The sequence below is a fragment of the Oryx dammah genome, unplaced genomic scaffold (assembly GCF_014754425.2).
Source record: "Oryx dammah isolate SB20612 unplaced genomic scaffold, SCBI_Odam_1.1 HiC_scaffold_4, whole genome shotgun sequence".
In the NCBI taxonomy this organism is placed as follows: Eukaryota; Metazoa; Chordata; class Mammalia; order Artiodactyla; family Bovidae; genus Oryx; species Oryx dammah.
In genome coordinates this window covers 63,957,256-63,975,914 of record NW_024070188.1, presented here as the reverse complement: position 1 = coordinate 63,975,914, position 18,659 = coordinate 63,957,256, and the positions used below count along the sequence as shown (strand labels likewise).

The window sequence follows — 18,659 nt, the reverse complement described above, 5'->3', positions numbered from 1 at the left end:
ATAAAAGTCATGTCCATTGGTATACTAATTATAGATACATGTATTTACATGAAAGAATATAAGAAAAAAACAAGTTTATAACATGCCAACTGAAATAAGGCACACAGTCATACACAGATGTTGTACGAGTGTATCTATGAATTACCAGATATCACCCTAACAGTGTAATTTCATACACATGCATGTTTACACGCATACACACCTACTCTAGATGCACAGTGAACAACAACAAAAGACCCTGGCTTTTGCTAACCAAGTTCTTCAACAGTTAAATTTTAGCCTCAAGATCCACGGTAAACCCCAGACTTTTTGGCAATTACAATTGCCAGTAAACAACGATCAGTTTTATAGCTTGCTCCTGCTCGTGTCACTCTTTGAATATTGCCAGCCTAGCATTAGCCTCGGCAGGGATCTGTCAACAGCTTTTGGAATTCTGACCACATTCTCCAAGATATTAATCTTCCCTTGCCTTCCTGCCTGGCATCAATGCAAATTCAGTGAGCATCTTCTCCTTGCAGTGACATGGGGTTTTGAGGCCTGCAGGTCCAGTAGGTTTGCTTCATCTTTTTTTACAGACACTGGAGCAGAAAAGGATGATGAAAAATATAAAAAATATACACAAGTAAGTATCTGAAACCAGGATATACTGATAACACTCTGTGCACTGATGTGACGTCTTCAGCAGTTCCACTTTCCTCCTCTGCTCCTGGGATGAATCAGGGAATGTCAATATAGTACCTAACAACCCTGAATTTCTGCCATCCTCAAGACTGATCGTGAACACAGTAAAGGTTTATTTATCATCTGCAAATATTATGGATTTGAGGCCAGATTTGTTTTCCAGATTTTTTTTTAATAAGCATGTCCAGATATGTAGATGTAACACCAGTTTACTAGGCCTGACACACTAAAGTTTTGCAATCTACTATAAAGAAGTCAAATACTGGATAACATGAGCACTTGATTACAGGTCTCTACAGATCTGGACATTTGCAAAACAGAACAATAGTTATATTCTCAAAATGCTGTAAAACTATACAGGCAAACTTTACACAGGAAATATTTCAAACTAATCTGGTCTCTGAATGAGGCAGTTTTCTTAGCAGATTTATTATACTTACTTAATTAAAGAAACAGCTTTCAAATTTTCCAGAATACTAATAAACACTCATTTGGGCAAATGTATGGCTTCTATTAATAGTTATTATTTAATAAAGAACCTGTTCTAGGGGACAAAATAAACATACCAGGGTTTGTCTCAGGGTTAAACACTTATTACAAAAGAAAAACACACAGGGTCTCTGAAAATCAGCTAATTACAAGTCAATTCAATAACACTTCTGAACACCTGTTGTGTGCCTAGTCCAGAGCTTCATATAGGGGATTCAAATGATGAATAAATTTGTTAGCCACACTTTCCTGTGTCTTTGAGTATCTTATACTTTTTTCTTGAAAACTAGACACTTTTACTAACAGTGTCAACTCTCTGAAAATCAGATTTTCCCTCCTTCCAGGATGCTGCTGCTGTTGTTACTGCTGTTTGTTTAGTGACTAATTCTGTAAGGTCTCTATCTTTATATCACATGTAGCCACCGAAGTTTCTGCTCAGTTAGTTTAGTGGTCAGCTAGTACTGGATGGAGACTTCCTTAAATGCCCTGAACAGTAAGTGTCCCACCCTTTACCAAGGGGCTGTGTGTGTGTTGGGTAAGCCTTCAATGCTTCAACAATTTACAACCTTACTGGCCTTTACTTTCAGCTTTTTTGGAGTCTCCAGATCAGCCAGAAGCAACAATGAGGGGCTCTTCAAGTCTTCCCTGGGCATGCTCTGAGCCCTGCCCACATGCATGGTCTTCTAGAGCAGCGGGGGCACCAGGGATGGGTTTCACGGAAGACAAATTTTCCATAGACCAGGGGTTGGGGGGATGGTTTCGGGAAGGTTCAAGTACAATACATTTATTGTGCACATTATTTCTATTATTACTGCATCAACTCCACCTCAGATCACCAGGCATTAGATCCTGGAGGCTAGGGACCCCTGCTCTAGGGCACCAGGAATGTGTCAGAGCTTCTCAAAACCCTTTATGGACTTCCCACTTTCAAGACATTCTTCTTAAGTGTTTTGACCCATTTCTTGTTTGCTCTGGCTGCTGGCTAGTATCATAATTACAATGACAAACAACTGCTGCTGAGTGTGTTCAGCAGATGTCGTAAGAGGGCTTCTAACACGGGGTAACCTCTGAGCCAGGTCAAATAAAGACCAGCCCTGTGAATGAGGTTTTACCAGGCAGCTTCCAGACATGTCGAAAGGTGGTAGTTCTCTGGGACTAGAATTTTAGGGGAAGCTTCAAATCTGTTCTTCCCCCTCCAATGACTACTAGGCTGCTTGTTTTAAAGCTACTATGAATATTACAGGGCTTCCCTTGGGGCTGAGCTGGTAAAGAACCCACCAGCAATGTAGGAGACCTGGGTTTGATCCCTGGGTTGGGAAGATCCCCTGGAGAAGCGAACAGCTACCCACTTCAGTATTCTGGCCTGGAGAATTCCATGGACTGTATAGTCTATGGGGTCACAAAGAGTCAGACACTACTTTCACAATGTATACTACTATATATAAAATAGATAAATAAGACCCTACTGTATAGCACAGGAAATTATATTCAATATCTTGTAACAACCAAAGGAAAAGAATCTGAAAAGTATACATATATATATATACGCATAAAACAAAATCACTTTGCTGTACACCAGAAACTAACACAACACTGTAAATCAACCATACTTCAAACACACACACACACACATATATATATATATTTTTAAAAAAAAGCTACCATGGAGCCAGGGAGAGGAACGGGAATAGAGCAAGTTAAGAGAAAACAAAATTCATTGTTCGTACTATGACTCAGTTATTTCCCTTGAATAAAAACTCTGAGGATTAAAGCACGTTTTTTGTTCATTTCTAGAATTCTGAAAAGTTGATTTTGATAATTTTTTCTGGTGTTCACATTGTTTTTAAGGAGAGGCAGATATCCAGAGGTCCTTCAATCATTCCGGAAGTAGGTCTTAATATAAATTTAAGTTTAAAGACATATTTTGTTATAGAAAAATGACAAGATGATAAAAATAGAAAAAAAAAATGTAAAATTTCTGACCATGATCTTTTAAATGACTATGGCTATCAAGTTACTATGATATTTGGATTCTGTTTAAATACATCAAAATGACAAGATTTACAATAAACTGAAGACTGTACCCTCTGCATTTAAACTTAAACAACAACAACCAAAAAAACCACGGTGAAACATTATTAAGTAAAAGGGACTTTGCTTTCTCAAATTCCTTTAGGGGATACACAAGCAAAAAAAGTATTTTTCAAGTATTTTGTCAACTTGTTTTAATTAGTATAGGAGCTACAGTAAAGCTCACTTAAGTATATCTGTCTTAAAAAAGTTTTATGAACACCTTCAAATCAGCCTGCTGAAAATTACAGTGATGACATCACAGATGCATTCAGGAATCTCAGAAACTCCCAGCCCAAAGCCCCACGTCCCTCGGCTACACTCAAAGAGTGCCACAACTAGGTCCAGGACTGGATCTGCCACCTGGTCACCGATGAGGCCCATGTGCCAAGCCTCTGCTTCGGTCACCAGCCCTCCCTGGGGGGCAGTACTGAGCGCAGATCAGAGGAGAAGGAGGCCGGTGCCCATACCACACCTCAGACTCACCAGGGGGTTAACTAACTGGTGAGTATTTTCTCAAGTGAAAACTAAAAAAGTTTTTAAGTAAATTTTCTCAACTATTTCAAGACCTTTATCTACTAAAACTTTTTAAAAGATACTAAGTCCTGTAACGAAGGGAAACTAATACTTTCAAAGTATTTTGTCAACTTGTTTTAATTAGTATGGGAGCTATAGTAAAGCTCACTTAAGCATATCTGTCTTAACCTCTGATTTAGTTTATCCTCTCTGATGTTATTTTAGTGTGTGAGACTGTTCCACAGAGGGTAGCAAGTTGAGTACATGGAGATTAAATTCAGTTAAACATGTTTTCATGCTTTGAATAGGATTTAAACACAAGACTTCTACTCAAACAAACCACTCCACCCAAATAAACATGGAAGCCTCATATTTCCCCCACCAACCAAAAAAAAAAACAACAACGTGCTCTTCAACTATATTTAACAACTTGGGTTTTTCACGTTGTCTCAATAGATTCAGTTTATTCTCCTAGACTCACTCACTCTTAGGTTCAGTTAAAATTCACAAGCCTACCTAGTCTGAAGTTAAAACTAAATAGAAAGCTATAGACTTCTATTTTACCCATTTTTAAATTTCCATTCTGGCTCAAAAACCCTGATACCAGTAAGAAATCTGTGTCAATAATGACTTTAAAGTAGAAAACTCACAGTTTTGTTATCTACCAGAGATCATGTCAAGACCTAAAAGGACACAGACCCCAAATACGTCTGCTTTTGGCCGAATATCAGGATGAAGATAATGGTTTCATAATTTTCCCTGAAAGTTTTTTTAAAATACCAAAATTTCACACAATACAAATAAGACAATCCCTTGGTTCAGATTCTACAAACACGTCCTAAGCCCACAAGAGGATCCTTTACTGCTCTGCCCAAGGTCATTCAGCTAGCAAGGCACCTTCCCTCTTCCACACCCACTCATACTGCACAGAGATCAATAAAGAGCACAGAGCTAGCTTATAAGGAGAGGCAGTGACCAGTAATTCTGTGTAACAAGATACAGTAACCAGTTCTAGAATTTGAAATAGTGTCTCATTCACAATTATCGAACTACTTACTATGATCCGGTGACACAAGTTTATTCAGAATGGCCAATGCCCAAATCAATCCAGAATTATTTAAAAACTAGGTCTACAGAAAGTCAAATTAAAGAAACAAGTGCTTAAACCCGATTACAATATAAAGATTTCCTGACCCCAATCTTTGCACTCCTTAAAAACAAAGAAAGAGAGTGAGGTAAATCTACTCTAGCTAACAAAAGTGCTAATCTCAAAAAAAAAAAAAAGGCTTACATGTCAACGAGAATAAAGCAACTTTTCTCGGAAAGAACATAAAGATTTGGCATTGTATCAGTAGACACTATGGAATGGGGCAGCAGAAAGAGCGCTGGCGTTGAGAAGCAGAACCTCAACCTGCTTTGCCTGAACCCTGCTTGGGTCAACATGCCAACAATCCCCAAGAAGATTTTCAGACTACTACTGGCTAAATTCATTTCCCTACTCTATCCACACTCCAAGCTAAATCAAATCCTTACACTCCTTTGTTTTCCATATTCCTTTCCTATCCTGCTGAACTCCCTGAAAAATACACTCTCAGTTCCCTTGCCTTCCCTTCAAAATAAACCTGAGAAAAAGTGTTATAGCATTCCCTTCCACCCCCGCAGTCACCCTGCTGTGAGCTCGGAAGAGAAGACAAAGCTTTAGCCTGGGGGGCCACACTACTCGGCCTATTTCTAAAATGCTGCATCAGCAACCAACAAGCAAGTTATAGAATCTGTTGTAACAAGGAAAGACTTGTCAAAGCAGAGGGTGTTTCTAAGCCTTATACATACCTCAGTGAAAATGAAAACTAGACTCAAAAATAAATCATGTCTATGTCCAAACTCAGTAGTTCACCACATATACATACTCAATAAAGCTGCTATAATATGACTTATTTTCAGAAGAGTATGCCATAAAATTTTCTACTGCAAAGGAAGCTCAAAGTTCTTCCCCAAAAGTTTTTACCCCACTGATATATTAAGCCAAAGATGTCATTATATTAATAACTAAACAATCCTTCCTTTCCCAGTTATTAACTTTTGTGGAACACAAAATATAATTTTATAGTATGATTATTTTCAAAGGTTCAAAACTATTCATTTCTAACCTAGAGGGGGAATATACCATTTATAAAAGAGTTAGCAAAAATATCTAGACATTTCTCTTTTGTCATAAAAGAATTTGTCCAGTTAAATACAATTTTATTAAAATATATAAACATATACTAATGTATATATGATTATACTCCATATAAATTCTAATCAGTATTTCCAAATCTGTCAACAGAAAAAATTTCAAATTAATTCTTCAAAACTTTTCCAATTCATCTTTAGATCACACACCTCATGAAACATTAAAAAATAAACTGAGGAAAACTGATACAAAGTCAAAAATTTCAAATCTGAATATCTCAAAGAGAAGGCTTGTTTTTAATCAACCCAAATCCCAAGAAAAACAATGATTTTAAAAAATGCACCCATACATTTATATAAACACACCAACACAGATACATACCAAGTGTCATATGCCTGTAGAAGTTATCTTGTTAAAATCCATAATACAATTTGGTACATTCACAATTCTTTAATTTTATTTAAGATGTAAAATCTGAAAGGGAGGTAAGGAAACAACCCAAAGTGTTATGACCTGCAGGAGGAAATGGCATCCCACTCCAGTAGTGGCATCCCACTCCAGTATTGTTGCCTGGAGAATCCCATGGACAGAGGTGCCTGGCGGGCTATAATCCATAGGGTCGCAAAGAGTTGGACATGACTGAAGCGACTTAGCAAGCATGCACACAAGCGTTATGAAAGTATCCCAAATGCTTTTACAACACAAACTCCTACTCCACAGAACCCCAGGGGTTGGTAAACAGCAGGGAGCACAAAGGCCTGAAGTGAGTGGACACAAACTAAAGAAGGCATGATTACAGACACAGGCACACCAGGCCAAAAGCAAGGCTCTGCTAATCAAATGGTTAAAATCACAGCACAGTTTGTGGTTATAATGAAACCTGGGGACAGATGATTCACAGATCACAATGAAACAATTCCCAAGTCAGCTCTACTCAGGCTGGGGGAAAGCACTCGCCCCATGACTTCAGCCTCCACAGGCCTTCCCCTCAGTGGGTCAGAAACCCTAGAAGAGCCCACTCAAGGAGGGCGCTCACCCTGAGACCAGCAGGTAAACACTGCAGATTCCTTGGGAAAACCCACACAGCAAGAGCTGCCAGACATGAACCTACAGAGAAACGAAAGGCTCTCCCAAGGAAGTAGAATCAGCATTTTGGAAGAGCAACATTCACTGCAAGCTGTGGGGCAAAGCCCAGGTTGGCCCCGGTTCTTCCAACAAATCAGAGCATGCATTCACCACTAGGGGAAGCAGACGCACAACCACATGACAAACAGAAAACCAAAACACCGACTAGAAAACACCCAAAACCCCAAAGCATGACACAACCATGGGCTTTTTCAAATAGCAATACAGTTTTTTGCAAAGAGTTAGTCATGCACAATATCATGGTATCCTGCTTTCCACAGATAAGAATAGTTGGCCTCAGAAAGCTCCATCAGCCTTGCAAAATGCAAACCTCAAACTAGGATCTGGGTCTCTCAAATCTCACACTCTTTAAAAAAAGCAATGAGTTTGGGAATCTCCTGCAAGTCACAGACATTTGAGAAGCACAGGGCAGACTGGATCAGCATGATGAACAGGGCACAAATAAACTCTTGGTCCAGGTGAGTTCTGTGTTCTCACTTTCTTAACAAAGAAATGTAATTTGAATGCAAATGCCAGAATGAAAAAAGTGAGAACTTTCCTATAATTCAGCATTTAAGTTTATGATCACAGGGAATTTACAGGTAACTTAGCCATAAGCGGCCTCAGTTTGTAGCAGAGGTGATAAGTAAATAGTAAGCTTTTATCTACAAGTTTCAAAGTCCTTGGAACTGACTGGAATAAAAACTGCAGGGGACTTTAAGAATGTGCAGGAAACAACAGGCGTTGAGCATGGGAGCTCAGCTCCCATGGACAGGAGTGGTCAGGGAGGAGGTGAAGGAGGGTAATGGGAACTATAACCAATCCTGTGAAACAAAGCCTTGCAAATTAAATACAAACAGAACCTCAGGAAGCTCACAAACAGAAGGAAACAGAACCTCACAAACCTAACAGTGTTACTATGCGTTGACACCCAAATGAATTCAGTCACTACCCTGATGCCAGGCCCAAACTGCTTTTCCTACAAGTAACTTTACAGACAACTTTCCCCACTCTCTCTTGTCTTTCTCTTAAGTTTCTATCTCTTCGTGGATTTTCTGGAATCATACAAATCTATAACATTTCTAACCAGCCAGGATACTTCAAACAAGGGAAGAAGATAAACAATAAGCCAGGAGAAATGTATGTCAAAAAGTATCCTGAATATACAAAGACCTTGTGCAGGATCAATGCCCATTAGTTAAATGGACAAAAAACACAAACAGGAAAAAACACAAACGAACAGTATACACATAAAAAGACATTCACTCAGCTGGCAAGTTAACAAATGGAAATGAACATTACAATGGGATGTGATTTTTCACCTATCTGATTGGCATAGGGGAAAGTGGTTACCAAACTCCCAGTGGAGGAGTGTGGAGAATGGAGCACTCCATGCAGCGCCAGAGTCAGTGGAAAGGGGGGAACCCTTTCTGGACAGCAGTTTGGCAAGAGGCATCAAAGCCTTGAAAATCACACGCCTGGTGACCAGTGATCTCACTTCTAGAACTTCGGCCTAAAGAAGATAATCGCATCCACACTATGAACTGTGATCCATTAAGAACTGGAAGTGTCCATGCAGATGTCCTGTTTCTGCCATCCCAAGACCAGGAAGTCCTTCTATCATGAGAAGGATCAAATTAACATGAGCGTACAATGTGTAAGCCAAGTGCTTCCTTGGACAAATGTGTTCTTGTTTCACAAATTTAATTTCAGTTCAAGTACCAGAAAGATAAGCATGAGGTCTTTTAAAAGTAATTTAAATGGCCCTATAGCTTTCTTAGGATTCCCTGGTGGCTCAGTGGTAAAGAATCTGCCTGCAATGCAGGAGGCCCGAGTTTGAACCCTGGATCGGCAAGATCCCCTGGAGATGAGAATGGCCACCCACTCCAGTATTTTTGCCTGCTGCTAAGTCACTTCAGTCGTGTCTGACTCTGTGCGACCCCACAGACGGCAGCCCACCAGGCTCCCCAGTCCCTGGGATTCTCCAGGCAAGAACACTGGAGTGGGCTGCCATTTCCTTCTCCAATGCAGGAAAGTGAAAAGTGAGAGTGAAGTCACTGAGTCGTGTCCGACTCTCAGCGACCCCATGGACTGTAGCCCACCAGGCTCCTCCATCCATGGGATTTTCCAGGCAAGAGTACTGGAGTGGGGTGCCATTGCCTTCTCCTGTATTTTTGCCTAGGAAACCCCATAGACAGAGGAGCCTAGCAGGCTAGAGTCCATGGGGTCTAAAAGAGTTGAACACAACTTAGTGACTAAACAACAATAACAATGATTGCTTCCCCTAATGTTTTTATACTAAATTTAAGCCCTCTACTTAAAAACTTGTTCATTATTCATACATAGGTTTGCATATCAGTCAAAACAGACCCAGTATCATGTAAGATCTGACTGCAACATCAGGGTCCAGCACATCTCTCCAACACCAGTATGCCTTTTCTGTAAAAAGAGAGGGAGGCCATTTCTGGAGCTTAGTGTCCCTGGCCTCCAATGCAGACTGCAGACAGCAGGGGGGTCCTGCCTGGCTCCCAGTCAGAGCTCCATAAAGGGAGTGATCATTGTTCCTGTTGCCGGCAATAGCTACTTCTGCTTTCTGTGGGTTCCAGGGGTTCTAGAGCCCCAACTTAACTACCATCCAGGCATTTTACCTAATTTGCTACTAAACCACAACACATCATCAGCATTTGTAAAACTAAATGCCCAATACATATCATTGTAGGATTAACAATACTCCAACTTGTAAGCACTGCCCAGTAAGAACAGATCTGAGGAGGTGAAGCAGAAGAATTCTCCAAGTTGCCCTATGTATCAGACATGCTCATTTCTGCCTCCACCACAGAAAAACGCTTCCTATCTTCCAATGCCAGGCTCTCTCACGGCCTCTGGCAGCGCTGCATCTGTTCGTAACAACCATCACCAGGCATCCCAGGTTCAGCCTCTCAGATTACAGACTGCACCTGCTGCCAATCAAAAATAGCCAGACCTTGATTCCCTCCATTGCCCATTCCCTCCATTTCTGTCCAGACACTGAGGTCTGTGAGGCATAACAAGTAATGTGTCACTTTAATAAATTCTACAGTTCAACTAAACATTATATTGATGTAATTGTCACATTCAGGAGTGCTCATTTAGAAACCTAAAGTAGTCTGTGATTTAGTTTCAATACTAGTGTCAAAAGACTCTTGAGATGCTTTTATGATTTAAAGGGACACGATCTCAGGTATCAAACCTATACTAACCCCTGGGAGAAACATCCATTTGAAATTTGACAAGTATATCTTCTTTACTTATAGGAGCAAGTTGATATCTTCCTAACTTTTGCCTAATTTACCCTCTCAGTTTATAAAGGCATATGGCTTAAGGCCATCTATTTCTAATAAATTTCCAATAAAATGAAAAATAGAAATCCAGAATTATAGCACTATCTTTTCTAACTGCTATTATGGGGGTGATACTGAACTTCAACAAGTTTTGAAGGGGTTCAGAATCTGCCACTGTGGTCTAAAAATTATTTTAAGCTGAAGGCATTTGAGTTCCTGAAATCTCTGCCTAAAAACAGAGCCTCTCAAAAGAACTCAATTGTCATAAATCCCCTTTCAAAAGCAACCTGAGAAGATTGACTTTTACCATCAGAGATAAGTCTCCACACCACACCTAAACACACACTGTCACAAAATGATCATCACCCATGTATTCTTTTAGGGCCCACTGAGCTCTTCAAAAATTCATTTGTTTTCCTATAGGCGCCCTTTCACCCTCTCCCCTACTCTTACTAGGAAGCCACTTGCTTTCCTAGAAGAACCCTTCTCCCCGCCCCATCTCTTATTAAGATAGTATAGAAGAAAAGATTTTCCTCCTTGACAATTTAAATCAGCGAAGTATCAATACACTGCACTATGTGTACATATGAGAACCATGCAAACGTTCTTGTTATTCTAAACAATGATACGATTAACATTTAACACTTCCTTTTAAGTTCTCCTTCACTTTTCTTCAAACTTCCTCTTAACATCTTTCTTGTTTCTAACTTTTAGAATGCTTTCAAGTACTATCCTCCTAAGTATAATTTAGCAGAAATAATTTTTTTCTATCCACTTCTGATAAATCAGAACATACAATTAAGAATTAGAAATGCTACTTATTTTTTGCCAGTTTACAAAAACCTCTCAAGTACAATTGAGCTAAAGCATCCTGTTGATTAAATAAAGCAAGCTACTATTTCACCAACCACTGAGAAATGGAAGCTTTCTGAAACACACAGACTTAAAAACACAGTCACTTTGTATAAAATAATGACATCTCCCTCACCAGACTTTATTGTTTTAAAACTGACTCGATGAGGATAAAAAATAAAATTACGAATATAATTAGTCCAACCTAGCACAGAGATAGACACTTTCTATCAAGATGTGAAAAATACACCATAGCGACAAGCCCTCCATCCAGAGAAAGCTCTTCGGCTCATATGGTACCCAGCCCTCCCTTGGCGTCAGGTTCTCTGAAGTTCACCTCAATTAGCTAACCTCCCATGGCTAACAGAGCATCAGGATGCTGGTGCCCACAATTAAGAGAGACTTTTCCTTGGGGCTGTCACACTTTCATCTTGCTGTGCAGAAAAGCAGTGTGTGCTGTGTGCCCACTACTTTACTAAAAAAATCACAATCAACGGTCAGTGGCAGGCTGGACCACCAAACCATGATTAGCTGTAATAAAAGAAAGATTGCCGAAAGATACCCATGATGTTAAAATAAACAACAACTTTACAAGCTTGCCAACCGATGATTATTCCCCCTTACAGGCTCAACCAATCATGTCTTTGCTTATAAACCTCAGGGAAGGTTCTGTACTGGTGACTAAGCACCCAGATTTGACTGTCTGGACCCATTTCCTTTCCACCACCGAACCTCACACCAGCCATGAACTAGCAGCAACCAGAACTCAAGGCTCTTGCCCACCTCCCCCAGCCACCCTCAAAACATCCTTCCTCTGCTTTCAGAGCCTTGCTTCTTTTCCTGCAAGACTCAGCTCAAAGGTCCCCCTCTTGAAGGAAACAAATCCTTTCTTGTACTGGGCACCTATGATCATTACCCTTGACGTGTACATGTCTCTCTCCCAGTTTCCATGAGCCATGCAGATTCTGATGTCTCCATGTATAATTCAATGTCACACTTCCAGTCATAGAAGACAGCAGGCACAAAATAAATGTTTAGTAAATGCATGAGTGCACAGATGAACAAAATAGTGAATGAGCAAACAAACAAACACAGGAGCTAATGAATGAGCTTTCAAGCTGCTTCCTGGAGAGAGGAAAGGGTCTTTAATTAATAGTATTAAGCCCCAGCTGATCCCCAAAGAACTCCCGGAGCGCCTCACCTCCTCTGAATTACTCTTTACTTCTATGTGCTCAGTTCATTTGCTCATGTCCTCAGACACAAGCCCCAGCTTTAATCCAATACGTGACCACCTCCCAAGTTCCTGCTCCTTATTCCATAGCTGCCTTTGTGTAGTACATGCAATAACCTACTCTCATTCATTTCCATAAGAACTCCCAACTAAACCGTAAGCCCCCAGGGGCTGATTCTTTTGTCCTTGTAATCCCAGAGCCTAACACAGTGCCCTGACACAGCACCTAGCAGGCGCTCAGTACATACTAGATAGATACACGAATGAACGAGGAAAGGAAGAGGAAACCATTTTCACAGTTTGCTTTTTACTTTTTTCTTTTGGTTAAATCCTCTGATTTTTCCAGGTAAACTATGGAAAAAAACAGATGATGAGGGAAGAATAGAAAATCATGTATAGTCCAATCAATGCCTGAATAAAAATCTGTATGACACCACAGTCTTTTTCTACATTAAGAAATCAGCTTATTGTCTCTCAGTGTCTGTTCCCAACAGAATAATTTAACAAGTCTTGTAACTAGATAAGGCTGAACAAATCACAAAACTTTTGACATTGTTAATAGTGTTCATATTTGCCAGGCCCTGTGCCAAGATCTTTCACATATACCATTTTTCTTAATCTGCAAAAATACTCCAAAGGCTTGTGTTCAGAAAATGAAGGCTGAGAGAGGTTAGGTCACTTTGCCCTTAAGTTGTGGCACCTTGGGTTACACCCAGGTCTGTTCAAACACCACGTTTTGACTAAAACTTACAAAAAATTCTAGGGCTTATTTTTTAAGATTAGAATAACAGTGCAGCAAGAATTTCAAAAGCTTATGCTTGCATCCTCACTAACGATCGTGCATGCATGTTCAATCTCTGTCTGACTCTTTGTGATCCCATGGACCATCACCAGTTAGTAAGATACCATTTACCACTATTAGGTATTTTGTTGAATCCTTGTTGATCTGGTGGCTAACAAGATCACAAGAGAAATAAATGCAGCCTTGGAAAATACCCCCAAGTATGGCAGCATCTGCTCCAGGCTCTGAATCTAAACAGGGCCTCCCTACTGTTGATACGTTTGTAGAGTACCAACGATTCTCCAGCACACCTTTAAAACAGTATGAACCAGAAACTGAAGAGGCCGTGGGGAAAGGGCACTCTGACCTCAGTGAAGTTAAAACGGTACAACCTTTCCATAGGGCAATCTCCAGGCATGTATTAAAAATCATAACAAAGTGCATATCCTTGGACATAGCAAGTCTACAGGTAATAGTTTATCTTAAAGAAGTAACTGAGTAATGCTTGCTGCTGCTGCTAAGTCACTTCAGTCGTGTCCGACTCTGTGTGACTCCATAGATGGCAGCCCACCAGGCTCCCTCGTCCCTGGGATTCTCCAGGCAAGGACACTGGAGTGGGTTGCCATTTCCTTCTCCAATCCATGAAAGTGAAAATTGAAAGTGAAGTCCCTCAGTTGTGTCCAACTCTTAGCAACCCCATGGACTGTAGCCTACCAGGCTCCTCCACCCATGGGATTTTCCAGGCAAGAGTACTGGAGTGGGGTGCCATTGAATAATGCTTAGAGATATACAAATAAGAACTTAAAGATCAAACAGGAGCAGAATGATCAGTTTATCCAAGATATAGACACACAATGGTATATTATATGCAATCATTAAAAATAGTGATGTACCTGTACTTACTACTCTGCTGAAATGTCCACAGAAGCTCTACAGCTAACAGTTGTCACCCCCTTCCCAGATCATTCCCTCTTCCTGGGGGTACCCCATGTCCAATGACCAACCAATGTGTATGTGGGGGTGAGGCAGGGTAGTTAAGGGCCCGCCCATATGCCTCAAGGTAAGATAACTCAGGAGGGCCAGCGGAGCTCCAGAGCTCCCTCTGCTCAGTCTTGCTTCCCTCACTCCCTGACCACTAATGATGCAAACAGCACATCCAGTAAACATCTGGCAGGTAAATCTTTGTCTCAAAGACTATTTCCAGAATCTAACATGAGTGGCTAACCGTTAGTAGGCTCATATCATGCAAGTCAGCCACTATATATATATATATATATACATACACACACATATATATTATATTATATTATATATTGTTGTTGTTGTTCGGTTGCTAAGCCATGTCTGACTCTTTGGGACCCTATAGACTTCAGCACATCAGGTTCCTCTGTCTTCCACTATCTACTGGAGTTTGCTCAAATTCATGTCCATTGAGTCAGTGATGCTACCTAACCAGTCATCCTCTGTCAACCCTTCTCCTCCTACCTTCATCTTTCCCAGAATCAGGGTCTTTTCCAATGAGTTGGCTCTTCATATCAGGTCACCAAAGTATTGGAGCTTAAGCATCAGCTTAATATTATGTATAATATTATATACATAATATTATAATAAATGCAAGATCAATCACTGGGTAAACTAACCCAATCTACTACAAAGGATAATGAATGAATGGTTGAATGAATGAAGGCAAACAGCAGCCCAGAGGTTCTGGCAGTAGTCAGGAATGAATGGAATGGTGAACCATGGTCATCCATAAAACAGAAATTTATAAAAAGGATTTAAGATCCAGGCCCATTAAAAAGTAGATACTATGACCAAGGCTCATATATTTTTAGGCCTCAAGCAAAAACCAGTGGCCTTATAGAACCAGAATTCCAGAGTAAAACTATACATGGGTATAATCTACTACATGATTCCAAGTGAAGTCACTCAGTCATGTCCGACCCTTTGCGACCCCATGGACTATAGCCTACCAGGCTCCTCCGTCCATGGGATTTTCCAGGCAAGAGTACTGGAGTGCCATTGCCTTCTAATCACTGCAAATCTTGTCCATCTACAATCAAAATGTTGCAATATGCGCAAACAGATGTTTACTATGTAAAAAGAGGACAGCGCTTCTTCATCTTTTACTCCAATCCCCACAAAAACTTCATAAACCAGTATCTGAAAATGTACTAATTAATTTCTTCTTAGGGGTACAAAGTCCTTACAATTAATATTCAACTTAACCAAGAAGCTTAACTTCAAGTAGTTTAACTTCAACTATAACTCAGCCACGGCTTCCTCAAGGTTTCCCTAACCATCAAATCTTTTTTTATAGAATCAGTAGTTATAAATAACTACTGACTAACAGTGAAAAACTATGAACAATATTACCCTGCCCTAGTGTCCACACTGCCCAGGAAGCACAAGACATAAAACCATTCTATGAACTCCAAACAAATACAAATAAATACTATTAACTTTAGGTGAAGTCATAAAGTTTGCATGCTTGCAGATGTAGATCACAATGGACTTGAACAGTGAGAGCAAATCATTTAAAAGTTTAATAATGTAAATGTACTACACTCTTGAAATAAATGATGTGTAATATACATGATTATGAAATTTCATGTCATAGCTAAATAAAAAATTGACTTAGAAATACTATGAGTTCAATTAACATCATCCTGAAATTTAAAAATAAGTGGGTTTTATCAGTTGATTGAGAGGCTGCACATATCGGCTGCCCCTTCCTTTAAAAATTCACCAATGCCACCTCTCCCACGCCCACATTAAAAAACACATCTTTAAATGGTAAAAAAAAAAAAAAAAAAGAGAGAGAGAGAACAAAAAAGCATTTCTAATCTCCTTATTTATCAATTTCGCACACAGGAGACCTCAGCACCCATGTGCAATTATCATCAACTGGAGTGACATATTCTTCACATTAAGGTGGATCACTCACTGAGACTTCACACCACGTCAGAATCAAGAACTTGGCATCATAAAATTCAACTCACTGGGGACTCCTTGGTGGTTCAGTGGCTAAGACTCCACCCGTGCTCCCAGTGCAGGGGGCCCAGATTCAATCCCTGGCCAGGGAACTAGATCCCACATGCCCCAACTAAAGATCCTGCATGCCCAACTGAGACATAAAGCAGCCAAATAAATAAACAAACATTAAAAGCAAAAAAATTGCAACTCACTGCTCTAACACAACTTTGTACCTTCTCTAAGTGTGATTATTGCAATGTTTGGCCCATTTCTTCCTTTTTTCCTCTATTCATGTAATAAAACAAGCTCCAGATCACAAATACATACCTTCACACAGATATACACAGAACTGCTAAATATACCTGAGATTGCCACTTCAGTGGAAAGCAGTAACAGGGACACCATAACCTTAGCCTAAGGAAAACATTCCCTCACACCACCTTTACGAGGTCTTATCTTTTGAAGAAGAAAAGGGAACAGTCAACCTGAAACTTTCAAGCAGATGCAGGGTAAGCCCTCTGAACCATCCCCAGGACAGCAAGCTCCAGTGAGGACCAGCAGGTCCTTTCTTGACTGCCACCTGTCCTTTAATACTTAACACAATACTTGTAACATGGTAAATGCTTAGCATCTTTTGAATGAGTGAATGACAGCTGTCATTCACTGATCACTTACTTTCCTTGACAAACTTGACTAAGCTTGTTACAAATGTAACCAGCCTCTAAAACAAGTACTGGGGACTGGGTAGAGAAGGGACACTCTGAGCCTCACCATAACTTCCTGAGGGAGCCAATACAATCAGCATAATTCTTTTTTCCCCCATTTTACAGTGTAGGAAATTGAGGCTCAGAACAGCTGTCCTTCCCAAGATGACAAAACTGAATGGCTGAGCAAGGAGTCTCTTCTTTCTCCTCTGCCACATCAATCCCAAGATGAAGTTTAGTACAAAAAAAAAGGGGGGGGTCCATTAAAGTGACTCAGAAGGTAAAGAATCTGCCTGCAAGGCGGAGACCCAGGTTTGATCCCTGGGTCAGGAAGATCCAGGCAACCAACTCAGTATTCTTGCCTGGAGAATTTCACAGAGGAGCCTGGCGGGCCACAGTCCATGGGGTGGCAGTCAGACACAGCTGAGCCACTATATGCTCCTTCACGAAAAAAAAAAAAACAGAACACGCCAAAGACAGTTTGGCTAAATTTTGACTTTTCAAACATTCACAAATGGGATGTTTGTTCCTGGGGGGCGGGGGGGGGACCTTCCTATTTCAAAATTGCAGAGGTATAGCCAACGGGGCCTAAGGTTCTAATAGGCTAATCTTCAGCCTCCTCTGCTCTGATAACCGTGGGGGTTCTTCTAAGTGCAGTTCACCAGTTTAAAAAGTAAGTGATCTACATAAAGAAGGGCTTTGGAAGCTGAAACCTACAAGTTAAAAGTCAGATATTAGGAACCCAATCTCTTTTCATTAAAATATACCTATATTCCCTGCCCTGAAAACCTGCTTGACCAGAGGAATTCAAAGAACTGCCCAAGTCCGAAAAAGCGTTTGCCCAGCACGCTATAAGACTGTGTCTCTGCAGTGACAACGGCAATCCTGTGGCATCTTCACTATTCCTTAAATGCTCTCTCAAAAGGTGCATTCAGATTATTAAGCTTCCTCCTAAAATGTGAAGTAGAATTAAATAATGATTTTTTTTTTTTTAACTCCGGGCTGAGAACGGAAGTCAAGTTCAGATTCTCTTCCTTCCTCAAGCGAGCAGAATTAAAGAGCACACCCCCGCCCCCTCAGCCCAGCGACACACACACACACACACACACACACACACTCTACAGTAAAAATGTCTCGGGGCCTCTTCACCTGTGGCAGTCGACACAGCAAGCCCCGGTCGGCCGGGATTTGAGGCTCCCCTTCACTCAGGGGAGGGGAAGGCGGGTGGGTGAGGGGAGCACAGGGAAGAAGGAACTGGTGCCTAAGTTTTCAATCGGACCATTCTTCTCAACTTGAGCAGCTCTTTCTTTCCTTCCTTCCTCCTCCCTGGTCTAGGGCACACACTCGGCTTTGCCAGCGCAAGCACAACGGGCAGGGCCCGAGGGGAGCGCCGCCCCGACCGGGGACCCGAAAGCCCCTCGGAGTCTGGGGCGCAGGCTGCCCGAGGCGCGCGACCGCAGAGCCGCGCGGACACCGAGCCGGGGCCGCCGATCGATCGCCGCCGCCGTGCGTGGGGACCGGGAAGGGGCAGCCGCGGCGGGGCGGAGGGGCGGGGTGAGCACTTCCTGACTCTCGCATTGTCCACGCATCGCCCGCGCCACCCTGGGCCCCGCCGCCGCCGCGCCGTCCCCGTCGGTGAGGAAGTTGGCGCTCGCCCGACCGGACTCGACTTACCGTTCTTGGCGTCGCCCGCGGCTGCAGCCCCCGCGGCGGCCGCGGCGTTGGCGGCGCCCGGCCCCGC

At 41.4% G+C, this 18,659-nt stretch overlaps 1 protein-coding gene across 1 annotated transcript in view; it reads right to left on the bottom strand.

The window, feature by feature from the left end:
• HECA (hdc homolog, cell cycle regulator) overlaps positions 1–18,659 on the bottom strand; it is a 42,913-nt gene that overhangs the window by 23,440 nt on the left and 814 nt on the right. The window contains exon 2 of the mRNA XM_040238788.1: positions 18,593–18,659. This exon is cut by the window's right edge and continues 34 nt beyond it. Within this exon, the coding sequence (XP_040094722.1) occupies positions 18,593–18,659 (67 nt within the window). The remainder of the gene's footprint in view (positions 1–18,592) is intronic.